At 46.6% G+C, this 22,590-nt stretch overlaps 1 protein-coding gene across 1 annotated transcript in view; it reads right to left on the reverse strand.

The window, feature by feature from the left end:
• Nucleotides 1–516: 516 nt before the first annotated feature.
• HCN2 (hyperpolarization activated cyclic nucleotide gated potassium and sodium channel 2) overlaps nt 517–22,590 on the reverse strand; it is a 49,774-nt gene continuing 27,700 nt past the window's right edge. Inside the window, exons 5-8 of the mRNA XM_029612896.1 lie at nt 8,902–9,048; nt 8,018–8,258; nt 7,404–7,568; nt 517–1,457 (exon numbers count right to left, since the gene is read on the reverse strand). Of these exons, the coding sequence (XP_029468756.1) occupies nt 517–1,457; nt 7,404–7,568; nt 8,018–8,258; nt 8,902–9,048 (1,494 nt within the window). The remainder of the gene's footprint in view (nt 1,458–7,403; nt 7,569–8,017; nt 8,259–8,901; nt 9,049–22,590) is intronic.

The raw sequence follows: 22,590 nt of genomic DNA on the forward strand, positions 1-22,590 counted from the left end.
AGAGGCGAAGTGAGACTCTCCTGCCGAACCTCCCCATCAAATGGACCCTTTCTGGCGCCGTTCCATGACCGGAGGCGGGGGAGGGGCGGAGAGAGGCGCTGGCGTGATCATGCAGAAAGGGTTGGGCTCGCCAGGGCTGAGTCCCGGACCACGCAGTGGTGACTAAGACCTGCTTCCATGGGCCACCTCTACCCACCGATCCCACACGCCCCGTGTGTGTGTGTGTGCGTGGCGCCGTGGGCTTAATGCTCATCCTGCACCACACATTACATGCTCGGGGGATCATGCTGAAGCCAAATCATTGCCAGTCAGTCCTGCCGTGAGTGATCCCCCTGTGAGAGTTTTCATAGGGGGAGGAGGTAATATGGGGGCTTCCTAAGGGGCTATGATTTGCTGCTGCTCCATTCCCATGTTTTCCTCCCCTCCCCCCTCCTGGTGTCGTCAGTCCCTGCCGTTCCCCCCCCCCCCCCCCCCTTTCAGTCTTTATCATCTGAGATGCAGCAAAGGGTTCCAAGGTCACAAATTGGAAGAGAGCCTGGATTTAATAGGGTCCGTGTCGGGGGCGCTGACCACTGAATCTTTCCTGGTGCTGCCCGAGTCCTGCTGCACCCCGGCGGGGAGGGGCATTCCTGCGCACGCCGAGCCCGCTGGTGCCTGGTGCGCTGGTGCGATGCGGGAGGGCACTGCCCCGCGGACTCCAGCCTGGGGCCCAGAACCGGGGCAGACACAGGCTTGGCCCCCTATCGATGTACTGGATTCCCGGGTCGACGGCGGGGGGCTTTGGCTGAGTGTCTGGGAGACTCCATGAGGAAGAGAAGGCTGGGAGGCAGACAGAGGCCTGGACTCCTGACTTAAGCAGCTTGTATGTAAGGCTTGTGTGCTTTTGTGGACAGCTGACTTCTGAGGCGAGCCCGGGGCCTTCTGCGGAGCCAGCGAGAGTTGCGAGCCAGACTCGCCCTTGGAGTCATAGGCAAAGGTCCGGCTCTGCAGGGGGCTCTGGGAAGGGGGACTGGACACTGCAGAGGCAAAGGTGCTGCTGGAGGTGGGCAGGGGCTGGGGGTGGGGGTGGGGGTGAGCGTGGGGGAGGGGGTGATGCAGCTGGTGCAGAGGGTGCTGCTGGAGCAGGATGGGGGAGACGGAGAAAGGGCTGGGGGCACCCTGGGCGTACTGCAGGCGCCTCATCATCCGGGGTGAGCCTAGGGCCCCGGAGCCGACCAGGGGACTAGCCATCTGTGGGCAGAAGCTCATGGCCACCGCCTGCTGGAGCGTGGCAATGGCGGAGGTGACCTGGGGCTGCACTGGTGGGTAGAGGGCGACCTGCTGGTGGAACTCTGCTTGCTGCACCATCTCGCGGTCATACTTCACGATCTCCTGGATGATCTCGTTCTCCTGGTTGTTGAAGACTCCCGAGTTGAGGTCATGCTGTACCTTGTGCATCAGGATGGAATTCTTCTTTCCTGAGGGGGTAAAACAGAGAGATCGGAGCAGTCCCGTGAAAGGCCACAGGTTATAGACGGCACTGCACTGCCGCTGTTTGCCATGCACGGCCATCTCTCCAGGGTGCCAGACCTTGGCAGCATTGTGCAGGCAGAGGAGAAGGATTAAGGATGGTCCTGGAGGAGAGACAGAAAAGTGTGTGGCTTGCTTGGCAGGGGTGGGATTTGAATTTCAGTCTCCAGGGGTCCTAGCTCTGTGCTCTAACGGTTTTCACTGCCAGTCCTGTCCTTCTGTGACCTCTGCCTAGCGCACGGGCCATCCATTTGGCTGCAAGGGTATAGGCTATAGACCTCAACTGTCAATGCCAGCAAGTGCACATAAAAGAAGGAAATGTGTGCACACATGCTCATGCATTTCCACTGCTCTCTCCTCACTGCTCAGCTCCATCTCCTCTCCAGCACCCTGCTCACTGTTCCTCCAGCTCCATCTCCTCTCCAGCCCTCTGCTCACTGTTCCTCCAGCTCCAGCTCCATCTCCTCTCCAGCCCTCTGCTCACTGTTCCTCCAGCTCCAGCTCCTCTCCAGTCCTCTCCTCACTGTTCCTCCAGCTCCAGCTCCTCTCCAGCCCTCTCCTCACTATTCCTCCAGCTCCATCTCCTCTCCAGCTCTATCTTCACCATTCCCCCAGTCTTGTCTCCTCTCTAGCCCTATCCTCATTGTTCCTCCAGCTCAATCTCCTCTCCAGCCCTCTCCCCACTATTCCTCCAGTTCTCTTCAGCCCTCTCCTCATATTGCTCCAGTTCTATCTCCTCTTCAGTTCTCTCCTTGATGTTCCTCCAGTCTTGTCTCCTCTCCTACTCTGCCCTCACTATTTCTCCAGCTCCATCTCCTCTCCAGCTCTATCTTCACCATTCCCCCAGTCTTGTCTCCTCTCTAGCCCTATCCTCATTGTTCCTCCAGCTCCATCTCCTCTCCAGCCCTCTCCCCACTATTCCTCCAGTTCTCTTCAGCCCTCTCCTCATATTGCTCCAGTTCTATCTCCTCTTCAGTTCTCTCCTTGATGTTCCTCCAGTCTTGTCTCCTCTCCTGCTCTGCCCTCACTATTTCTCCAGCTCCATCTTCTCCCCAGGCCACTCCTTGCTATTCCTCCAGCTCTCCCCACAGTTCCTTAAGTCCTGTTCCTCCAGCCCTCTCCTCATTGTTCCTCATACTCTTTTGGTCTCTTCAGTCAAGTCAGCGAGATGCTATTTTATGCCCACCAGCAAAGTCTTTTACTTTCCTTTAAGGTATGTCTAACCAAGACCATCTCCACTGGCAAGTGGTCCCTAATTTCAGCACAAGAGGTCAGCGGTCATATCAGTCCTAGAGAAAGCTGAATTCTGTATGGTCTGCGATGGCTTCTATTAGACCAACAGAAAAATTATCCAAAGAAGCTATAGAACATTAGAGACCACATCAGTGATCTTTGCAGTACTCGCTCACATTTATTATCAACCAATACTGTCAGGTTGTTTTCCTGCTTAGTGCAAGCACACATTACCCCATCTGCCCATTCTTGAACCTTAAGGTTATTCCCCTACACTTGTCTATAAACAATTGTCTATAAACAATTATTCCCCTACAATTGTCTATAAACAATTGTCTATAAAACATCATGTCTATAAACAATTGTCTATAAAACATCATGTCGGTTTACATGTAACTGAGAAAGGAAATTACAATGATAGGTGGAGGAAAGATAAATAGTTAAAAGGTAGGTTAACTTTACTGTGGTGCCAACATGCGTCACAGTTAAAACGCGATTATATATGATAAACCATATTAGACAAGAATTAGATAATATTATACAAAGTTAGACAAAATTAATTAAGTACAAGGGGAGGTGGTGCGAGGAGGAGGGGCTGAGGGAGGCGGTGGGTGGCAGGGGGAAGCAGGGGCAATAATGGGGAGGGGGGAAGAGGGTAGGGTGGTGGAGGGAGGGAGGGGTGCTGTACAGGGGATATGGCGAACATTATGAGTAATTGTACAAGAGGCGGGGGGAAAGGGTGTAATAAGTGGGGGGGAGGGGGGGTGAAACTGTACAAGTGAGCTGTGGGTAACAGTGAGGATGGTGAGTTGGTAACAGTAAGAGGAAGCTGCTTAGAGGAAGGAGGGTGGTGGAGGTGGGTGGGGGGAGGTGAGGGGGGGGCAGGAGGGAAGGGGAAACAGTGAGGGTGTGGGGAAATAAAAGTGTTGCAAAGGAGTTACAGAGCTAGGATTGTGACGTGTTGGGATAGGCCTGTTTAAATAACCAGGTCTTGATTCTTTTTTTGAATTGATTAAGTGATGGTTCTAGTCGGAGCTCTGCGGGGAGGGAGTTCCAGAGGGTGGGGCCGGCGATGGAGAAGGCTCTCTCTCTGGTGGTGGTGAGGTGAGCGATTTTGAGTGAAGGGGTGTAGAGGGTGCCAGCAAGGGTGTTTCTGGTGGGGCGGTTGGCCTGGCGGAAGTGTGGCATATCTTCGATCCATGGGGAATTATTTTTGTATAGTGTGTTATGTATGATAGTGAGTGTTTTGTATTGAGAGCGATAGGTGATTGGGAGCCAGTGGAGGTCTTGAAGTATGGGAGTGATGTGATCAGTCTTTCTTGAGTTTGTGAGGATGCGGGCCATGGCGTTTTGTAAGATTTGGAGGGGTTTGATTGTGGAGGAGGGAAGGCCTATTAGCAGTGAGTTGCAATAATCAAGTCTTGATAGCATGGTGGTTTGCATAACAGTGCGGAAGTCGTGTACGTGGAGGAGAGGTTTTAGTTTTTTGAGGGTTTGTAGTTTATAGAAGCCCCCTTTTAGGAGCGAGTTGATGTGAGATTTGAAGCTTAGTTGAGTATCTAGGGAAACTCCTAGGTCTCTGACAGTGTGCGGATGCGTGAGATTTTGTGAAGTGTTTTGATGCGTTTGGTGGATGGAAAGGCTGGGTTGATTAGTAATAATAAGAATTTCAGTTTTTGAGGTATTGAGTGCAAGGTGTAGGTTGGAAAGGAGGGAATTGATAGATGCAAGGCATGTTTCCCAGAAGTGCAGGGTTTCGTTGAGTGATTTTTGTATGGGGATAAGTATTTGTACGTCGTCAGCGTACAAGAAGAATTTTAGTTCCAGTTTAGATAGGAGGTGGCAGAGAGGGAGTAGATATATGTTAAAGAGGGTGGAGGAAAGGGAGGAGCCCTGGGGAACGCCTTGTGCAAGAGGAATGTGTGTAGATTCGGATTTATCGAGTTTGATTAAATATTTTCTGTGGTCAAGGTAAGAGGAGAACCACGATAGGGCTGTGTTTGCGATGCCTATCTCTGCTAAGCGTGATATTAAGATTTTGTGGTTCACCGTATCGAAAGCTGCTGAGATATCTAGGAGGGCTAGAATGTATGATTGGCCGTGGTCCATACCTTTTAGGATGGTATCTGTTAATGCAAGTAGGAGCTTTTCCGTGCTTCGGTTTTTACGAAAGCTGTACTGGGCGGGATGGAGGATATTGTTGTCTTCTAGGAAGTCGGTAAGTTGTGTGTTGACCACTTTCTCCAGGATTTTAGAAACAAAAGGCAGGTTGGAGATGGGCCTATAGTTTGCAGGGTCATTTTGGTTGAGGGTGGCCTTTTTCAGTAGGGGCTTTACAATGGCGAGTTTAAGCGGGTCAGGAACCGTCCCGAAGGTGAGGGAGCAGTTTATGATATCCGCTAAGGGTCTTGCTATGACGGAAGGAATATTGAGGAGGAGTTTAGATGGGATGTTGTCGGCGATGTGGGTGGCTGGCCGCATCTTTCTTAAGATGGATTCGACTTCCATCGTGGTGGTGAGATCAAGGGATGTGAGGTTAATGTTGTTGGTGGTGGGTGGAAGATCGACGGGAGTGGGGTTAGGGGGGAGGCGAGTGAGAATATTGGTGATTTTATTTTTAAAGTAATCTGCGAGTTTATTGCATTTCTCTATGCTATTATCTTCCTGGGGGGATGGGGTAGTAGGTTTTGTGAGTTCTGCTACATAGGAGAATGGGGCGGTGGGATTGAATTTGTAGTTGTGAATTTTTGCTGCATAGAAGTCACGTTTGGCGTGGAGTGTTGCTTGTCGGTATAGGTGTAGGGTGTGTTTGTAGACTGTTTTGAGTGTAGGGGTGGGTTGCTTACGCCAGGAGCGTTCTTTGGCTCTAAGGTCTTGTTTTAATTTTTTAAGTTCACTGGTATACCATGGTTTTCTTTCTGTTTGGTTGGGGTTTATTACTTTGTGGATGATGGGGCAAGTGTCGTTGGCTATGTCAGCGGTGAGCTTATCCCATGAGAGGAGGGCATTATCTGGGTTGGTAAGGTCGAGGTTTTCACTTACTTTATTGAAGGCTTGGGAGAGTTCTTCCGAGGAACATGGTTTATGGTAGGAAATTGTCTTTTTATGTGATTTTGTGTTGGAGGCATTGTTGTTGATGGTGAGTTGGGCATTGATGAGGTAATGGTCGGACCAGGGGATGGGTGTGGGGATTGGTGCATGGGGTGTAGAGATGCAGGTATTAACAAAAAGGAGGTCGAGTGTGTGCCCAGCTTTGTGCGTGGGTTTGGAGATGAGCTGTTTGAAGCCCAGGGCTTTGAGAGAGACAAGTAGGGTTTCGCAAGATGTGGTGAGGGGGTGGGTGTCTACGTGGAGGTTGAAATCTCCAAGTATCACTGCTGGGGTGTCTGGCTTTATATTGTTGGTGATGTATTCAATGAGGGGGGAGGGGTCCTGTTCCAGCATACCAGGGGGGCGTAGATGAGGCAGACCTGCAGGGCTTTGGAATTAAAGAGCCCAATCTCGAGTCTCGGGGGGGAGGGGGAGCTGGTTTGTAGTTTGAGGTTCAGGTGTTTCTTGGCGGCTAGGAGAATGCCACCTCCTCTTTTGTTCTTGGGCCTAGGGATGGAGAAGATGTCGTACGTCTGTGTTGGGAGTTGGTTAATGAAGACCTGGTCTGAATTCTTTAGCCATGATTCAGTAATGGCACAAATATCAGGGCAGGTGTCAGTGAGTAGGTCTTGTAGGATTGGCGCTTTCTTTATGATTGATTGGGCGTTGCAGAGGGTGATGGCTAAGGTGGCCAGACCTAGAAGTTGGGTGAGGGGTGTGATCATGATGGGCACTAGAGATTTATGTTGTGTGAGGGTGTGATTGTGTGTTGGGTGGAAAATACGTCGCATGGGGTAGTGTATGATGGGTATAGCGGGGAGACACATTTCAGGAGGAGGAAATGGGTGGTTGGCAGGGTAGTAGGCTGCTGGTGCGAAGGGTCGCAGTTAGGATTCCTTTCAGGAGGATGGGTGGGGAGGTGGACTGGGTAATATTATGGCAAGTTGCGGTTGAGGCTTTCTGAAAGAATTACAATACAGAGAGATATAAAATAAGATAGGGTGCAGAGTACATTTCCATATATTTAGGTTAGGCAGTAGGGAAGGTTAGATGACTTGTGAGGGTTTGCATCGATTTCAGTGATGTAGTTATGTTACTTGCTGTTGGATGGATAATAGACGTATCCAGCTGTTTTTTACGAATGCCGGTATATAAAAGTTATAAAATAAAATAAATAAAAATAAATATATTATCTCAGCTGCTAGCTGCTTGCCCATTTTCTCAGAACATTTGTAGTCCCTCTGTAGAATCAATGAGTCATACTGTGTATATACACTGTGACTCCATTTGGAAAAATGGCAACATGGCAGGGTATCCCTTCCCTCAGACCAGTGTCTCCCTAGGGTGGGGAATCTGGAACAATGGAGCAAGGGTCGATGTCACTGCTGCTCAGAGCCCACAGAGCAACTCATGTTATCAAACTCCATTTCTCTGTCCCTAAAGGTGCCGGTAGCTAAGCCTAGCCACCAATGGTCACTGAGGTAAGAAGGGAAGAGCTGCGCATATACATGTACAGTGTATGTTCCTGAGGAAGCACACACAGACTTCTGTGTGTGTCCATTTACCCTTACCTATCCTGTCTAGCCGGTCAATGGCGACGGTCTCGAAGGCCCTCCTCATCATGGGATACTCCTCCAGCACTTCATTGAAGTTATCCACAGAGAGGGAGTAGAGTCGGCAGTAAGTATCAGCCCGAACGCTGGCGGTACGACGGCCTCGGGTCAGCAAGCAGATTTCTGGGGATCACAAAAGAAAGCCCAGAGACGGTTATCAGAAGATGCTTGGAAGGCCTGCTTCACTGCTCTGGAAATGCACCCCAGCCCTGGGCAAGGTGCAAAAGCAATCAGCGCCAGGCCTAGCACTGGTACTCAGAGTGGGAGACCGAAAAAGGAGAAAATCCATACATGATGGTCAACCGATGAGCCAAACGGAGAGATGAAAGGAGACAGACCATGCCTAAGAGATCTCTGATGAAAGCCATGGGATGGCATCTGCCACGAGACTTCTCTTACCAGAATCAGATGGGAAGGAGAGAGAAGAAACCATGTGCATGAATGTCTCCTGGATGAGCACTGAATGGAGATCAGAAAGCGGGAGGCTTCTGATGACAACTGGGAGTGAAGGAAAATGAGGAGGAGGAAATGGAACAGAAACCTTGCTTTGGGGGCAATAATGGGTTTCTTACCTCCAAAGTAGGAGCCATCCGAAAGTTTCATCTCCTTGTTGCCCTTGGTGAGCACGCTGACCACGCCATGCTGGATGAAGTACATCTTTTTACCAATAGTACCCTCCCGGATAATGTAATCTGTGGGCTGGAACACTTCAAATTTGAGCTTGGTGAGCATCCCTGTGACAAAGTTGGGGTCTGCATTGGCAAACAGGGGCATGGAAGCCACCAGCTTCCGACAGTTGAAGTTCACAATCTCCTGATAAGAGGAAAGAAGGAGCAAATAATGCGCTTGAGAAGGAGAGACGGAACCAGAGAATGGCAGAGGATAAGAGAGATGGAGAGGAAGAGGCCTGGGAAGCACAAAAGCAGAAAGAAAAACAACGTTCCTGATCCCAGTCGTGCTTGGCTGCCTGTTGCCCTCCGCTCCTTCTTCTCATCAGAGACTCGCTCTACTTCAAGCATCTCTCCATCTCTCCCTGTGCTGCAAGGTCCCCTCTGCTATAGGTTTTTCTTTGATATATGGCTGCTTCAGCGATTGACTCCAAAGAGCCCCGTTATTAATGCCCCTCATTATAGTACGCACTATCACTTGTGTGACAGGAGAGAGAGAGGACTAGAGGGAAGAAAAGGAGTGACCAGACTCCTTGGAACTGCGTAAGGGGAGCTGCTCCTTTAGCTCAGAAGCTGCGTCCTTGCTTCAGGGGAGGTGAGGGGGGAAGGGACCTCCAGACTCAAGTCCGAAGACCTGAGGTTGTGAAATTAGGCTGAAATGTTATAACGGCATACGGTGGGAGTGGAACCCTGAGCTCCCAAAACAGCTTTAGAGAAAGGCAACAAGGTTTCAGGCCCCCTTGAATCTGAGCACATGCTACCCCTATCGTTTCAAGGCTGTTCCCTACCTCTCTCAGGGGCTCATTCAACTCCTCCAGGATGCTGTCCTCGTCAAACATCTTCCCCTGGTAGCGGTGTTCATAGTAGTCATGAATTCTCTGCCGGAAGTCAGCAGGCAGCTTGTGGAAAGACATGTATTGCTCCACCTGCTTGTACTGTACGGAGAAAAAAAAAATCATCACTAGACCAGCAGTAGCATCTCATGAAACACAGTCCAACCATGTGGCACCGCCAGCACCAGGTGCATTCTGGGACGGTTCTGCCTCTCCCAGAATGCTTTGGGATGAGCACAATTCAAATATCGATAATAAATGCTGAGAATAGAAATTACTTCTATCGAAGTCAATTATTTAAATCACAAACGGCTTCCAAATCCTCACGTATTAAATTTTAAATAGATTATAACCGTGAGGAAATCCTTTTTAAGTACTTATTTTTGCAAACAATCCATTTTATATTTTTTTATTCAGGGAATTAGTATCAGATTTCTTCAAAGTGCTTATTTATACAATCTCCAGGCTCTTGCCTGCAATGGGCTTCAACCAGCATCACATAGAAGCTCACAGATGATACGTCATTTACTATTTCACATGAATTAATTTTCTGTGCAGTTATGTAAACACCCAATTTTCCTTGTTATGATCCCACTTAAACCAACGATACAAATGAACTTATCTCGAAACGTTCTTCATTACTTCCTGTCGAACAGGCTCAATGTTCTCCTGTTTAAATCTCACTCACTGCGGTGCTCCCACTATCCTGTGCCCGTTTCTGACATTGCCAAGGTTTCGGCGTGTCACCAGGCCTGCTTCAGGGGACTCAGCGTTTTACTGCAACCAGAAGGAATACATTACTCCACTATTACTAACATTTTCATGTTAAACAAGCTCAAGCAGTGGAACTTACTTCTTTTCCTTTTTTCAACCTTGCTCAGTTTTTACCCGCAGCTCTTTAAAGATGGCGCCAGACGCCTGCACATCCACTAACCTAAGCAACCCTGTTTTTATTGGTCACTGGCTACTTCACTTCCCACCAATCCGGTTCCTTCCTTTGCATAAAGACTGACCAATCAGCTTCTTCATTTAAACCCGCGGGAGATACCGTCTCCAATTGAAGAATCCAACGCTGTTCTTTTTGCAGTAGTTTCTGGTTCAGGTTCCCCCCTCTTCCTTCGCAGCGTAACACCTCCAATACCGTGCATTTCACATCAGCAAATTCATGTCCTTTCTCTGAGCAGTGTTCCACCAGCGGAGCCTCCATTATTTTTACATTTCAATGCACTCTTATGTTCGATCAATCGAGTCTTTAATTTTCTCATTGTCTTCCCAATGTAAAGCAAGAAGCACGGGCACCATACTGCATAGACTACTTTACTCAAAAGGTAAATTACTATTAGTTTGTGCCTGTGCACACATTGAGCAGTTCTCACATGGGTAATGCGCCACGTGCTCGATCACTTGTGCTGCCTCTTCCTTATAAAAAGAATGCACTTCTTGATCTTCAATGTTACTATCGTGGCTATACACAATGGGCCAGATTTTAAAAGGGCTACACGCATAAGGTATGTGCGTAACCCTTCTAAAACGGCCCTGTGCACGCCGAGCCTATATTGCATAGGCTTCCGGTGCGCATGTATGTCCCAGGGCTTTCTTGGGGTGGGCGTGTTGGGGGCGTGACGCAGTCGGCGCATCATCTGGGGGCGGTGCCGCGGACATGGTTTCGGCCCGGGGGCATTCCAGGGGCATGGCCGCGGCCTCCGGACCAGCCCTCGGACCGGAACATGGCGCGCGGCAGCTGGCCCGGCACGCGCAAAGTTATGCCTACCTCTAGCAGGCGTAACTTGTGCGACAGAGGTAGGGGGGGTTTAGATAGGGCTGGGGGGATGGGTTAGGTAGGGGAAGGGAGGGGAAGGTGGGGGGAGGCGGAAGGAAAGTTCCCTCCGAGGCCGCTCCAATTTCGGAGCGGCCTCGGAGGGAACGGGCAGCGCGCGCAGGGCTCGGCGCGCGCAAGTTGCACAAATGTGCACCCCCTTGCGCGTGCCGACCCCGGATTTTATAAGATACGCGCGGCTTCGCGCGTATCTTATAAAATCCGGCGTACTTTTGTTCGCGCCTGGTGCACGAACAAAAGTACGTGCGCGCGCTGTGTTTTAAAATGTACCCCAGCGAGCGGCTGTTCCTTGAAAACTGGATACAATTGTAATATATGCCAGTGTCGTCTGATACTTTTTGATACTGCTTGGATTTCTGGAGAGTATGGTAGGACACAAGTCAGCCCTTTAACACTCTCTTTTTTCTTTGTGTTTAGTAACAGATCTCTGTTGTTCCATTGTGCTCTCTTCATTGCTTTCCGCACAATTTGGGTTGCGCGCGCCGGCCGACTGCCAACGCGAGATCCCCCGTCACAGCCGCTGTGCCTGAGTCCTCGCTCCCACCTCGCCCCCGGACCACCCCGCCCCGCCCCTGGACCATCCGCCCAGCCCCCGCCCCATACCACCCCCCTGCCCGCCCATTCAGAAAAGCCCCGGGACTTACATGCGTCCTGGGACTTTACGCGCGTCGCCGGGCCTTTTGAAAATACGCGTGTAGGGCTTTTAAAATCTGGCCCATTGCGTATAGCCGCGGTAGTAACATTAAAGATCAAGAAGTGCATTCTTTTTATAAGGATGAGGCAGCACAAGAGATCGAGCATGTGGCGCATTACCCATGTGAGAACTGCTCAATGTGTGCACAGGCACAAACTAATAGTAATTTACCTTTTGAGTAAAGTAGTCTATGCAGTATGGTGCCCGTGCTTCTTGCTTTACATTGGGAAGACAATGAGAAAATTAAAGACTCGATTGATCGAACATAAGAGTGCATTGAAATGTAAAAATAATGGAGGCTCCGCTGGTGGAACACTGCTCAGAGAAAGGACATGAATTTGCTGATGTGAAATGCACGGTATTGGAGGTGTTATGCTGCGAAGGAAGAGGGGGGAAACTGAACCAGAAACTTCTGCAAAAAGAACAGCGTTGGATTCTTCAATTGGAGACGGTATCTCCCGCGGGTTTAAATAAAGAAGCTGATTGGTCAGTCTTTATGTAAAGGAAGGAACCGGATTGGTGGGAAATGAAGTAGCCAGTCACCAATAATAACAGGGTTGCTTAGGTTAGTGGATGTGCAGGCGTCTGGCGCCATCTTTAAAGAGCTGCAGGTAAAAGCTGAGCAAGGTTGAAAAAAGGAAAAGAAGTAAGTTCCACTGCTTGAGCTTGTTTAACATGAAAATGTTAGTAATAGTGGAGTAATGTATTCCTTTTGGTTGCAGTAAAACGCTGAGTCCCCTGAAGCAGGCCTGGTGACACGCCGAAACCTTGGCAATGTCAGAAACGGGCACAGGATAGTGGGAGCACCGCAGTGAGTGAGATTTAAACAGGAGAACATTGAGTCTGCTCGAAAGGAAGTAATGAAGAACGTTTCGAGATAAGTTCATTTGTATCATTGGTTTAAGTGGGATCATAACAAGGAAAATTGGGTGTTTACATAACTGCACAGAAAATTAATTCATGTGAAATAGTAAATGACGTAACATCTGTGAGCTTCTATGTGATGCTGGTTGAAGCCCATTGTGGGCAGGAGCCTGGAGATTGTATAAATAAGCACTTTGAAGAAATCTGATACTAATTCCCTGAATAAAAAAATATAAAATGGATTGTTTGCAAAAATAAGTACTTAAAAAGGATTTCCTCGTGGTTATAATCTATTGAGAATAGAAATTAAACATGAGCATAAGATATACCATATTTGGTCAGAGCAAGGGTCCATCAAGCCCAGTATCCTGTCTCCAACAGTGACCAATCCAAGTGACAAGTACCTGGCAAATACCCAAACATTAAATAGGGCCCAGGCTACTAACGCTGGCAACAAGCATTGGCTATTCCCTTTTGATTAATAGCACTTTATGGACTTCCCCGGGAACTTCTCCAAACCTTTACTAAACCTAGCTACACTAATTACCCTAACCACATAATCTGTCAATGAATTCCAGAGCTTAATTGTGCATTGAGTGGAAAATAATTTTCTCTGATTTGTTTTAAATGTGCTACTTGCTAACTTCATGGACTGCCCCCTAGTCCTTGTATAATCCAAATGAGTAAAATAACCATTTCACATTTACCTGTTCAAGTTCTTTCATTTGAAGACCTCTATCATATCCTCCCTTAGCTGTCTCTTCTGCAAGCTGAACAGCCCTAACCTCTTTAGTCTTTCCTCATAGGGGAGCCATTCCATCCCCTTTATCATTTTGGTAGCCCTTCTCTGTACCTTCTCCATCGCAATTATATCTTTTTTGAGATGCGGCGACCAGAATTGTACACAGTATTCAAGGTGTGGTCTCACCATGGAGCGACACAGGGGCATTATGACATTTTCCGTTTTATTCACCATTCCCTTCCTAATAATTCCTAACATTCTGCTTGCTTTTTTGACTGCTGCAGCACACTGAGCTGAGAATTTCAATGTATTATCCACTATGATGTCTAGATCTTTTTCCTGGGTGGTAGCTCCTAATATGGAACCTAACATCGTGTAACTATAGCATGGGTTATTTTTCCCTAATATGCATCACCTTGTACTTTCCACATTATATTTCAACTGCCATATGGACGCCCAATCTTCCAGTCTTGCAAGGTCATCCTGTAATGTATCACAATCTGCTTGTGATTTAACTACTCTGCATAAATTTTGTGTCATCCGCAAATTTGATCACCTCACTCGTCGTATCTCTTTCCAGATCATTTATAAATATATTAAAAAGCACCGGTCCAAGTACAGATCCCTGAGGCACTCCACTGTTTACCCTTTTCCACTGTGAAAACTGACCATTTAATCCTACTCTCGATTTCAGTCTTTTAACCAGCTTGCAATCTACAAAAGGACATCACCTCCTATCCCATGACTTTTTACTTTTCTTAGAAGCCTCTCATGAGGGACTTTGTCAAATGCCTTCTGAAAATCCAAATACACCACATCTACCGGTTCACCTTTATCCACATGTTTATAAACCCCTTCAAAAAAAATGTAGCAGATTTGTGAGGCAAGACTTACCTTGGGTAAATCCATGCTAGCTGTGAACCATTAAACCATGTCTATCTAAATGTTCTGTGATTTCATTCTTTATAATAGTTTCCACGACTTTTCGCACCACTGAAGTCAGGCTCACTGGTCTATATTTTCCCAGAACTCCTCTGGAGCCCTTTTTATACATCAGGGTTACAATGGCCATCTTCCAGACTTCAGGTACAATGGATGATTTTAATGAAAGTTACAAATTACTTCTAATAGATCTGAAATTTCGTTTTTGAGTTCTTTCAGAAACTTGGGATGTATACCATCTGGTCCACTTTGTCAATCTGGCCTACTACATCTTCCACATTATTTGGATCAGTTCATCTGACTTATCACAATTGAAAACCTTCTCCAGAATAGGTATCTCCCCAGCTTCCTCCTTGGTAAACACCAAACCAAACTATTTATTTAGGGGTAGATTTTAAAAAGGAGCGTGTGGGCGTACATGTGCAAACGCCACCAGTGTGCGCACACATGTACGCCTGATTTTATAACATGCGCGCGCATGTTATAAAATCCGGGGTTGGCGCGCGCAAGGGGGTGCACAATTGTGCACCTTGTGCGTGCCAAACCTGCTCCGAGCCTCACTGTCTTCCCCCATTCCCTCCCCTCCACCCCACCTTCCCTTCCCCTACCTCCCCTGCCCTTTCCCCCCTACCTTTTTTCGTTTCTAAACTTACTTCAGCCCTGGGGCTGAAGTAAGTTGCGCGCGCTGGCCGACTGCCGGCGCGTGATCCCAAGTACAGTGGCAAATGGCCACTGTGACTAGAGCCTCTGACCCCGCCCATGCCCCGCCCCTTTAGTAAAGCCTCAGGACTTACACGCGTCCTGGGGCTTTACGCAAATCACCGGGCATAAGCCCGGTTACATGCATAAATCTTCCGGATTTACGCATGTAACCTTTTTAAAATCCGGCCCATAGTCTTTCCACGAAGGCCTTATCTTCCCTAAGTGTCCCTTTAACCCCTTGAGCATCTAAGGGTCCAACTGACTCCCTTGCAGGCTTCCTGCTTTGGATATATTTTTAAAAAGGTTTTATTATGAGTTTTTGCTTCAATGGCCAACTTTTTTTTAAATTCTCTCTTAGCCTGTCTTATCAATGTCTTACATTTAACATGCCAATGTTTATGCTTTTTCCTATTTTCTTCAGATGGATCCTTCTTCATATTTTTGAAGGAAGATCTTTTGGCTAAAATAGCCTCTTTCACCTCACCTTTTAACCATGCCGGTAATCGTTTGGCCTTCCTTCCACCTTTCTTAATGTGTGGAATACATCTGGCCTGCACTTCTAAGATGGTATTTTTTTAACAATGTCCATGTCGATTGTACACTCTTTACCTTTGTAGCTGCACCTTTCAGTTTTTTTTCTAACTATTTTTTCTCATTTTATCAAAGTTTCCCTTTTGAAAGTTTAGTGCTAGGGTCATGGATTTACTTATTGTCTCCCTTCCAGTCATTAATTCAAATTTGATCCTCAGTTCGAAAGGAAAATTGTTGGAGTCATTTTTTGTTACTTTTGCTAAGGATGTATATAGAGGTTAGGCTGTACAGATTCAGAGTTTTCACCCAGACACAGACTGGTTTGAAGGCCACAGGCCAACCTCTGAGTGAACTCCTGTTTACTGTCTTACACTGTGAAATGTTTACAAACAGGCAAGAGTCTGTTTATTTAGTTATTCCACTAAGTCTATGATAAGAAAACTAGCAATTAACTTATACTAAAGTCTGAGAGAGAATGAAGGCTACACAGCTGTTTCTGAAAACTAATAAGAACTCAGAGGGAGGGAACACCGCTGCTTTCACAAGGGTTTGTAGTGTATAAGGGGAGACAGCAAGAAAGAGAGGGGCGAGAGAGAACCCTGACGTGATGGTACGGCTGATCCTTTGGAAATGTAAGTTTTTTATATCTCTGTAGCAATTGTCATTATCTACCATTACTTCTTCTATATGATCTGATTTTATTTGTTCTATCCTCCTATTGCTCAAATAAACTTACTTCCTTACCTGGAACCGTGATGTACCAAAATCAAAGTTTGTGTGGCTCTTTGTGTTGGGGATATGCTCCTGGGTTCAAGCCCCCAGATATAATCCCAGTAATCGTGTGTGATTATCTGTGTAGGGGATAAACTCCTGGGTTCGAGCCCCCAGGTATAATCCCAGTAATTGTGTGTGGCCATTTGTGTAGGGGGATAAGCCCCTGGGTTCAAGCCCCCAGGTATAATCTCAGTAATTGTGTGTTTATATGAGATTAGCCCCTCCCCCCCCCCCCCGAGTCAGAGCCCGTTGGCAGGATACCAGTGTCCATGGTCTGAACCCTTAACAACAATGCATCACCTTGAGAGCAGATCCTTGTTACAGGATCACTTCCAGCTGCACCAAGTTGATATTATCTGACCAGGAGTTGGGACTTGGCTACTATGTCCCTGAAGGTCTCATCAATAAACCTCAGCTCCTCTAGGTCTGCCACTCTAGTTTTCTGAGATCAGAATCATTCTCTGACAGCCAGAAGCAATTGTCACTGCTTGCACACATACAACCTCTTACCGGCAGGTAAAAAATCATGCATGTGACATTTGATGCAAAAGACTGGAAGGCCTCCCTCTTGCTGCTGGATAGCTGCCTTCATCTTATTTTTATTGAGTTCATAATTAAGTTTAGGTTGCTAAGGGATTAGGAATATGTAAATAAGATTCCTTTAAATTTATTGGTATATTCACTATTAATCTGGTAACAACCTGCAACAGGATAATTAACTCTTGATAAGGCCTGAGGCATTCCTGTTTTTTAAATAAAAAGCTGATTGATTTTTAATGTGAAAGTGTCTCCTGCTGATGCTTTTTCCTATCTTTTGGCTAGCTTTTTTTTTTTTTTATAACAAACACACAAACTCTAAGCTTTTTCCTACCTTTTGGCTAGCTTTTAATAACAAACACATAAACTCTAATCTTTTTCCTACCTTTTGGCTTGAATTTTATAACATACACACACACTAAAGAATATACTCCAATATTTTACCTAACCCCAAAACATTTTAAATTTTAAAATTTCCAAAGCAATACTTACTGACCCTCTTCAGCTACCAGCAAGATGATCCTCTCCTCTCAGTGCTCCCACTGGATTGTAAGCTTAATCAAGGAATTTCCAGCTTTTCTAATTCACATTCCTCAAACAAACACTTGCTTGAGACGAGCTGGAGTTCTGTGTGGAAGACACCCTCCTCCCCTTCCAATGCAGCTGGTCTCCCCAGACTTGGAACTTTCTAATTCTCTGACTCCTAAAAAAATCCACATTCTTGTTCCCTACTTGTTGGTCTTTCACCAGAGAACTTATCAGCCTGGATTGCTCCATTGGACATCCATAACCAGACTTCTAATATGCCCTAGAAAAGCAATAGCTACAAATCAACAGTCAGTGAGATGGCAGTTTAAATCCAGTCCCCAATGTTACTCCCAAAATGGCAATGTGTCTCATGCTTGGCTTCATTTTTACTATGGATCAAGTGCAGGGTCTGAGCCCTGAGCTGTGGATGGTTCCTTCTTGGCCTTTTGCCTGAAATTCAAAACCTGTACAATATGGGGGAGGGGGGTGCCCTGCCATCCAAACCCAGTGGGGACACATAGTAACATAGTGAATGAAGGCAGATAAAGACCAAAATGGTCAATTCAGTCTGCCCAACAAGTTTTTAGGGTAGTAGCAGTTGCCACGCCATTAAGAGTACTCCCAAGCCTTCTGTTAAGGATGGTACCAGCTGCCACTCCACAATTGCATTATGACCATTGCCAAAGCAGGAGGATTAGACATCCTGCTAATCTTTTTAAAATGCATGCACACAATTAAATGTGTGCATAAATCTTTGCTGTTAGGGCCAAATTCCAACCCTTGGTTCCAGGCTGCTTGCATTGATCAGATCACTCCAAATGTATCTATTCTAGACATTCAGAGTTAATTACATTGCCAGCCCAACATACCCTGGTGTCTGTAGCCCTATTTTATCTAGAGGAATTTGAGACCAACAAATCCCACCATGCTATTGGATTTGAGTTTCACAAATAGGTCATGAGAGCCAGCCCACCCTCATGTCAGCAACAAATTCTAATCTAGCCCAGGTTTTCCAGTACCTCCCACTCCCTGTGAGATCATGCTTCCATTTAAATTCAGAAGAACAAGGAGCAGTATTATAGGCAACCCCAGCCTGGTTATAAGGAAAAGGTATACAAGACAGTAATATAACCTCTGTGCTAGTGTTGGAGCCAGAGAGCAAGAAGCAGTGAGCGACTGATGAGAATGCTAAACTGGATGTTTGGGGTGACAGTAACAAGGTCAGGAGTGAAGAAGATAGGAAAAGGCTGAATGGGACTGAGATCACATAGAAGATGAGGGAAAGAAGAGTGGTGTGATCTGGATACATAGAAAGGAGTGATGAAAGTTGTTCCAGCGGGAAAGTCATGGAAATGCAGCTGGTGTGGAAAAGACCCAGAGAGACAGATCTAGATCATTCTTGTCAGTAGGACAGAGAAAACATGGAACAAGCAAGAGAACTGGGCTTGACCAAAAAGTATGGTAAAAGGTGGCTAGGACCAAGCACCCACATGAATGGGAGAACAAACACTAGGGGGTAGATTTTAAAAAGCCTACGCTCGCAAATCCATTGGATTTACGCGCGTAGGTGGGTTACGCGCTAAGGGGTAGATTTTCAAAGGGGTACACGCATAAAATACGCTGAGCCTATTTTGCATAGGCTCGGCGGCGCGCGCGCAAACCCCGGGACGCGTGTAAGTCCCGGGGCTTGCATGGAGGGGCGTGTTGGGGGGCGTGTCACGAGTGACACGGTGTTTCGGGGGCGTGTCACGCCATTTTGGGGGCGTGTCACGAGTGACACGGTGTTTCGGGGGCGGTGCCACGGGCGTGGTTTTGGCCCGGGGGCATGGCCGCGGCCTCCGGACCGGAACATGAAGTGCGGCAGCCGGCCCGGCGCGCACAAAGTTACGCCTGCTGGAAGCAGGCGTAACTTTGCCGACAAAGGTAGGGGGGGGTTTAGATAGGGCCGGGGGTGGGGTGGTGGAAGGAAAGTTCCCTCCGAGGCCGCTCCAATTTTGGAGCGGCCTCGGAGGGAACGGAGGCAGGCTGCGCGGCTCAGCGCGTGCAGGCTGCCGATTTTGGGCAGCCTTGCGCGCGCCGACCCCATATTTTAATGGGATCTATTAAAATCCCGCGTACTCTTGTTCGCGCCTGGTGCGCGAACAAAAGTACGCGTGTGCGCAGATTTATAAAATCTGCCCCCATGGACCTATTTTAGAAAGACCCGGCAACACGCATAAAGCCCCAGGATGCGCATATGTCCCGGGGCTTTGAAAAAGGGGCGGGGAGGGGTGGTCCGAGGGGCAGGGCAGGGCCAGAGTCCTCCAGCTTAGTGGCCATTTGCCACTGTGTCGAAGGATCGCGTGCCGGCAGGCTGCCGGCGTGCACAACAGGTAAAATAAAGGTCGGGGGTTTTTAGGGTTGGGGATTGGGGATGGGGGAAGGCTGCGGGCGTCGGCGCATGCAAGTTGCACAATTGCGCACCCCCTTGCGCTTGCCGACCTCCGATTTTATAACATGCGCGCGGGTAGCGCGCGCTCATGGACGCACGCGCACAACCTTTTAAAATCTACCCCTAGGGCTGGCCTTCAATTGCATTTGTGATAGGAGGTTAGACCGACAAGAAATCCTGGAGGAAGAAGCCAAGATAGAAAGGTTCCTCCTTTTCTGTTAAACAAGAAGCTGAGAGGATGTGTGCAGCTGCCAGGAAGCTGCAGTAAATGACTCTAAATTATTCATGCCCATCTTCTCCCTTGTCCAGCTCTCTCAGAGACAAACAAATGGTGCATTTAAGGCTGATCTGTGGAGGATCAGAAAGGTGGATAACAGGAGGGACTGGTAATGTGAGTCTGATGTACTTAGTCTGGAGTTAAGGAGGTTCCTCAGTTCTGGTCCCAGCTCCTCCGCTGTCTCCCTATGACTGAAGGCACCTGATGCGCTCTCTCTCTCGCTCTCTCTCTCTCTCTCTTTCGGCTTACTTACTTGTAATTAGATAATAATACTGATTAGGCTAGATGATTCAATTTAGATTCAATCCCATCCAGAGCAGAAAGACTGCAAGGATCTCCATGTGTATGGGCTCCCAACCTTTCTACATGCTTTAGATATGAATATTGACTGATTTATTCTTGCATTCACACTGCTCAAAGCTTCAAACTGTCTCCAAACACAAGGAATGTTTCAGAACTGCACAAATCCATACAAATCCATGACATTTGGTGGAAAAGAAAATCAGTTTCAGATTCAGACCGGGCTGAAGGGGATTGATTATTTCAGTAAATTTGAAGAAAAACTTCAAAGATACAAACCTAGGCTTAAGGTGATACTCCCAGTGCCATCTCCAACATTAGTATTCATCCAGTTTCTTGTTGTCCTCAGGTGGCTGAATATCTGTTTCTGACCTTCTCTTACATATCCATACTGGAAACATTCTTTAATGTTGATGATTATGAGCAACTAAAGCAAATCTCTGTGATAATGGAGGATGTAATAGATCAAATTGACAAACTAAAGAGTAAAAAATCACCAGGACCAATGGCATCCGTCCCAGAGTTCTAAAGGAACTCAAGCATGAAATTACAAATCTGTAACTTATAATTTAAAACAGTTACAATACCTGGAGGGTGGCCAGTGTTCTGCAGATTTTTAAAAAGGGCTCCAGGTGTAAGGGTGACCTGGGAAACTATAGACCAGTGAGCTTGACATCAGCACCAGGTAAAATGCTAGAAGCTAATCTTAAAAACAAAATCACTGGCCATATACAATATTATAGATTGGCATGGCTTAATATGGTTTTAGCAAAGGAAAGGCTTGTCTTACAAATCTTTTGGAATTTTTTTTAAGGTATAAGTAAATGTGGAAAAAGGTGAGCTGGTTGATATAGTATACCTGGATTTTCAGAAGACATTTGACAAAGTCCCCCATGAGAGACTCCTCAAGAAATTAAAAAGTCAAAAGTCATGGGATAGGAGGCAGTGTCCTATTGTGGATTTGTAACTGGTTAAAAGACAGTTTTCCAAAGACAGAAAGGTCATTATTGGAGTACGACAGGGATCAATACTGGTACTTTTATTGTTTAACATATTCATTAATGATTTGGAAAAAGGAATGATGTGAGGTGAGCAAATTTGCAGGTAATGTGAAATGATTTAAACTCGTTAAAAAAGCAGCAAATTGCAAGGAACTGAAGAAGGACCTTGCGAGACTGGAAGATTGGGCTTCTAAATAGCAGAGGAAATTTAATGTGGAAAAGTGCAAAGTGATGCACATAGGGAAAAATAATCCTAACTACAAGTACACAATACTAGTTTTGTACTGGGAATTATCACCCAGGAAAAGGACCTTGGACTTATTGTGGACAATACATTAAAATCCTAAGAACATAAGGCTTGCCGTACTGAATCAGACCAAGGATCCATCAAGCCCAGCATCCTGTCTCCAACAGTGGCCAATCCAGGTCACAAGTACCTGGCAGGGTCCCAAGGGGCAGACAGATTCCAAGCTGCTTATCCCAAGCATAAGCAGTGGATTTCTCCAATTCCACCTGAATAATGGTTTATGGACTTTTCCTCAAGGAACTTGTCCAAACTGTTTTTAAACGCAGCTACACTAATAGCTTTCACTACATCCTCTGGCAACGAATTCCAGAGAACATAAGAACATAAGAAAATGCCAAACTGGATCAGACCAAGGGTCCATCAAGCCCAGAATCCTGTTTCCAACAGTGGCCAATCCAGGCCATAAGAACCTGGCAATTACCCCAAAACTAAGTCTATTCCATGTTACTGTTGCTAGTAATAGCAGTGGCTGTTTTCTAAGTCAACTTAATTAATAGCAGGTAATAGACTTCTCCTCCAAGAATGTATCCAATCCTTTTTTAAACACAGCTACACTAACTGCACTAACCACATCCTCTGGCAACAAATTCCAGAGTTTAATTGAGCGTTGAGTGAAAAAGAACTTTCTACGATTAGTTTTAAATGTGCAACATGCTAACTTCATTGAGTGCCCCCTAGTCTTTCTATTATCCAAAAGAGTAAATAACTGATTCACATTAACCCGTTCTAGACCTCTCATGATTTTAAACACCTCTATCATATCCCCCCTCAGCCATCTCTTCTCCAAGCTGAAAAGTCCTAACTTCTTTAGTCTTTCCTCATAGGGGAGCTGTTCCAGTCCCCTTATCATTTTTGTCACCCTTCTCTGTACCTTCTCCGTCGCAATTATATCTTTTTTGAGATACGGTAACCAGAATTGTACACAGTATTCAAGTGCGGTCTCATCATGGAGCGATATTTTTTTTTATTTTTTATTTATTTGAAAACTTTTCTACACCGTTGCTAAGTTAAATACCGTCGCAACGGTTTACATGTAGGCCCATATTTAATGTAGGTAAAAGTGAACAATAGTACATTCTAACAGGTGCCGTCAAAGGTTCGGTTACAATAAATCATTAGACATAGTCATTTAGCGAAGTAGTTCATGACCAATTGTACCAAGGTACTTACACCGGTA

Source organism: Rhinatrema bivittatum, chromosome 8, assembly GCF_901001135.1.
Source record: "Rhinatrema bivittatum chromosome 8, aRhiBiv1.1, whole genome shotgun sequence".
NCBI lineage: Eukaryota > Metazoa > Chordata > Amphibia > Gymnophiona > Rhinatrematidae > Rhinatrema > Rhinatrema bivittatum.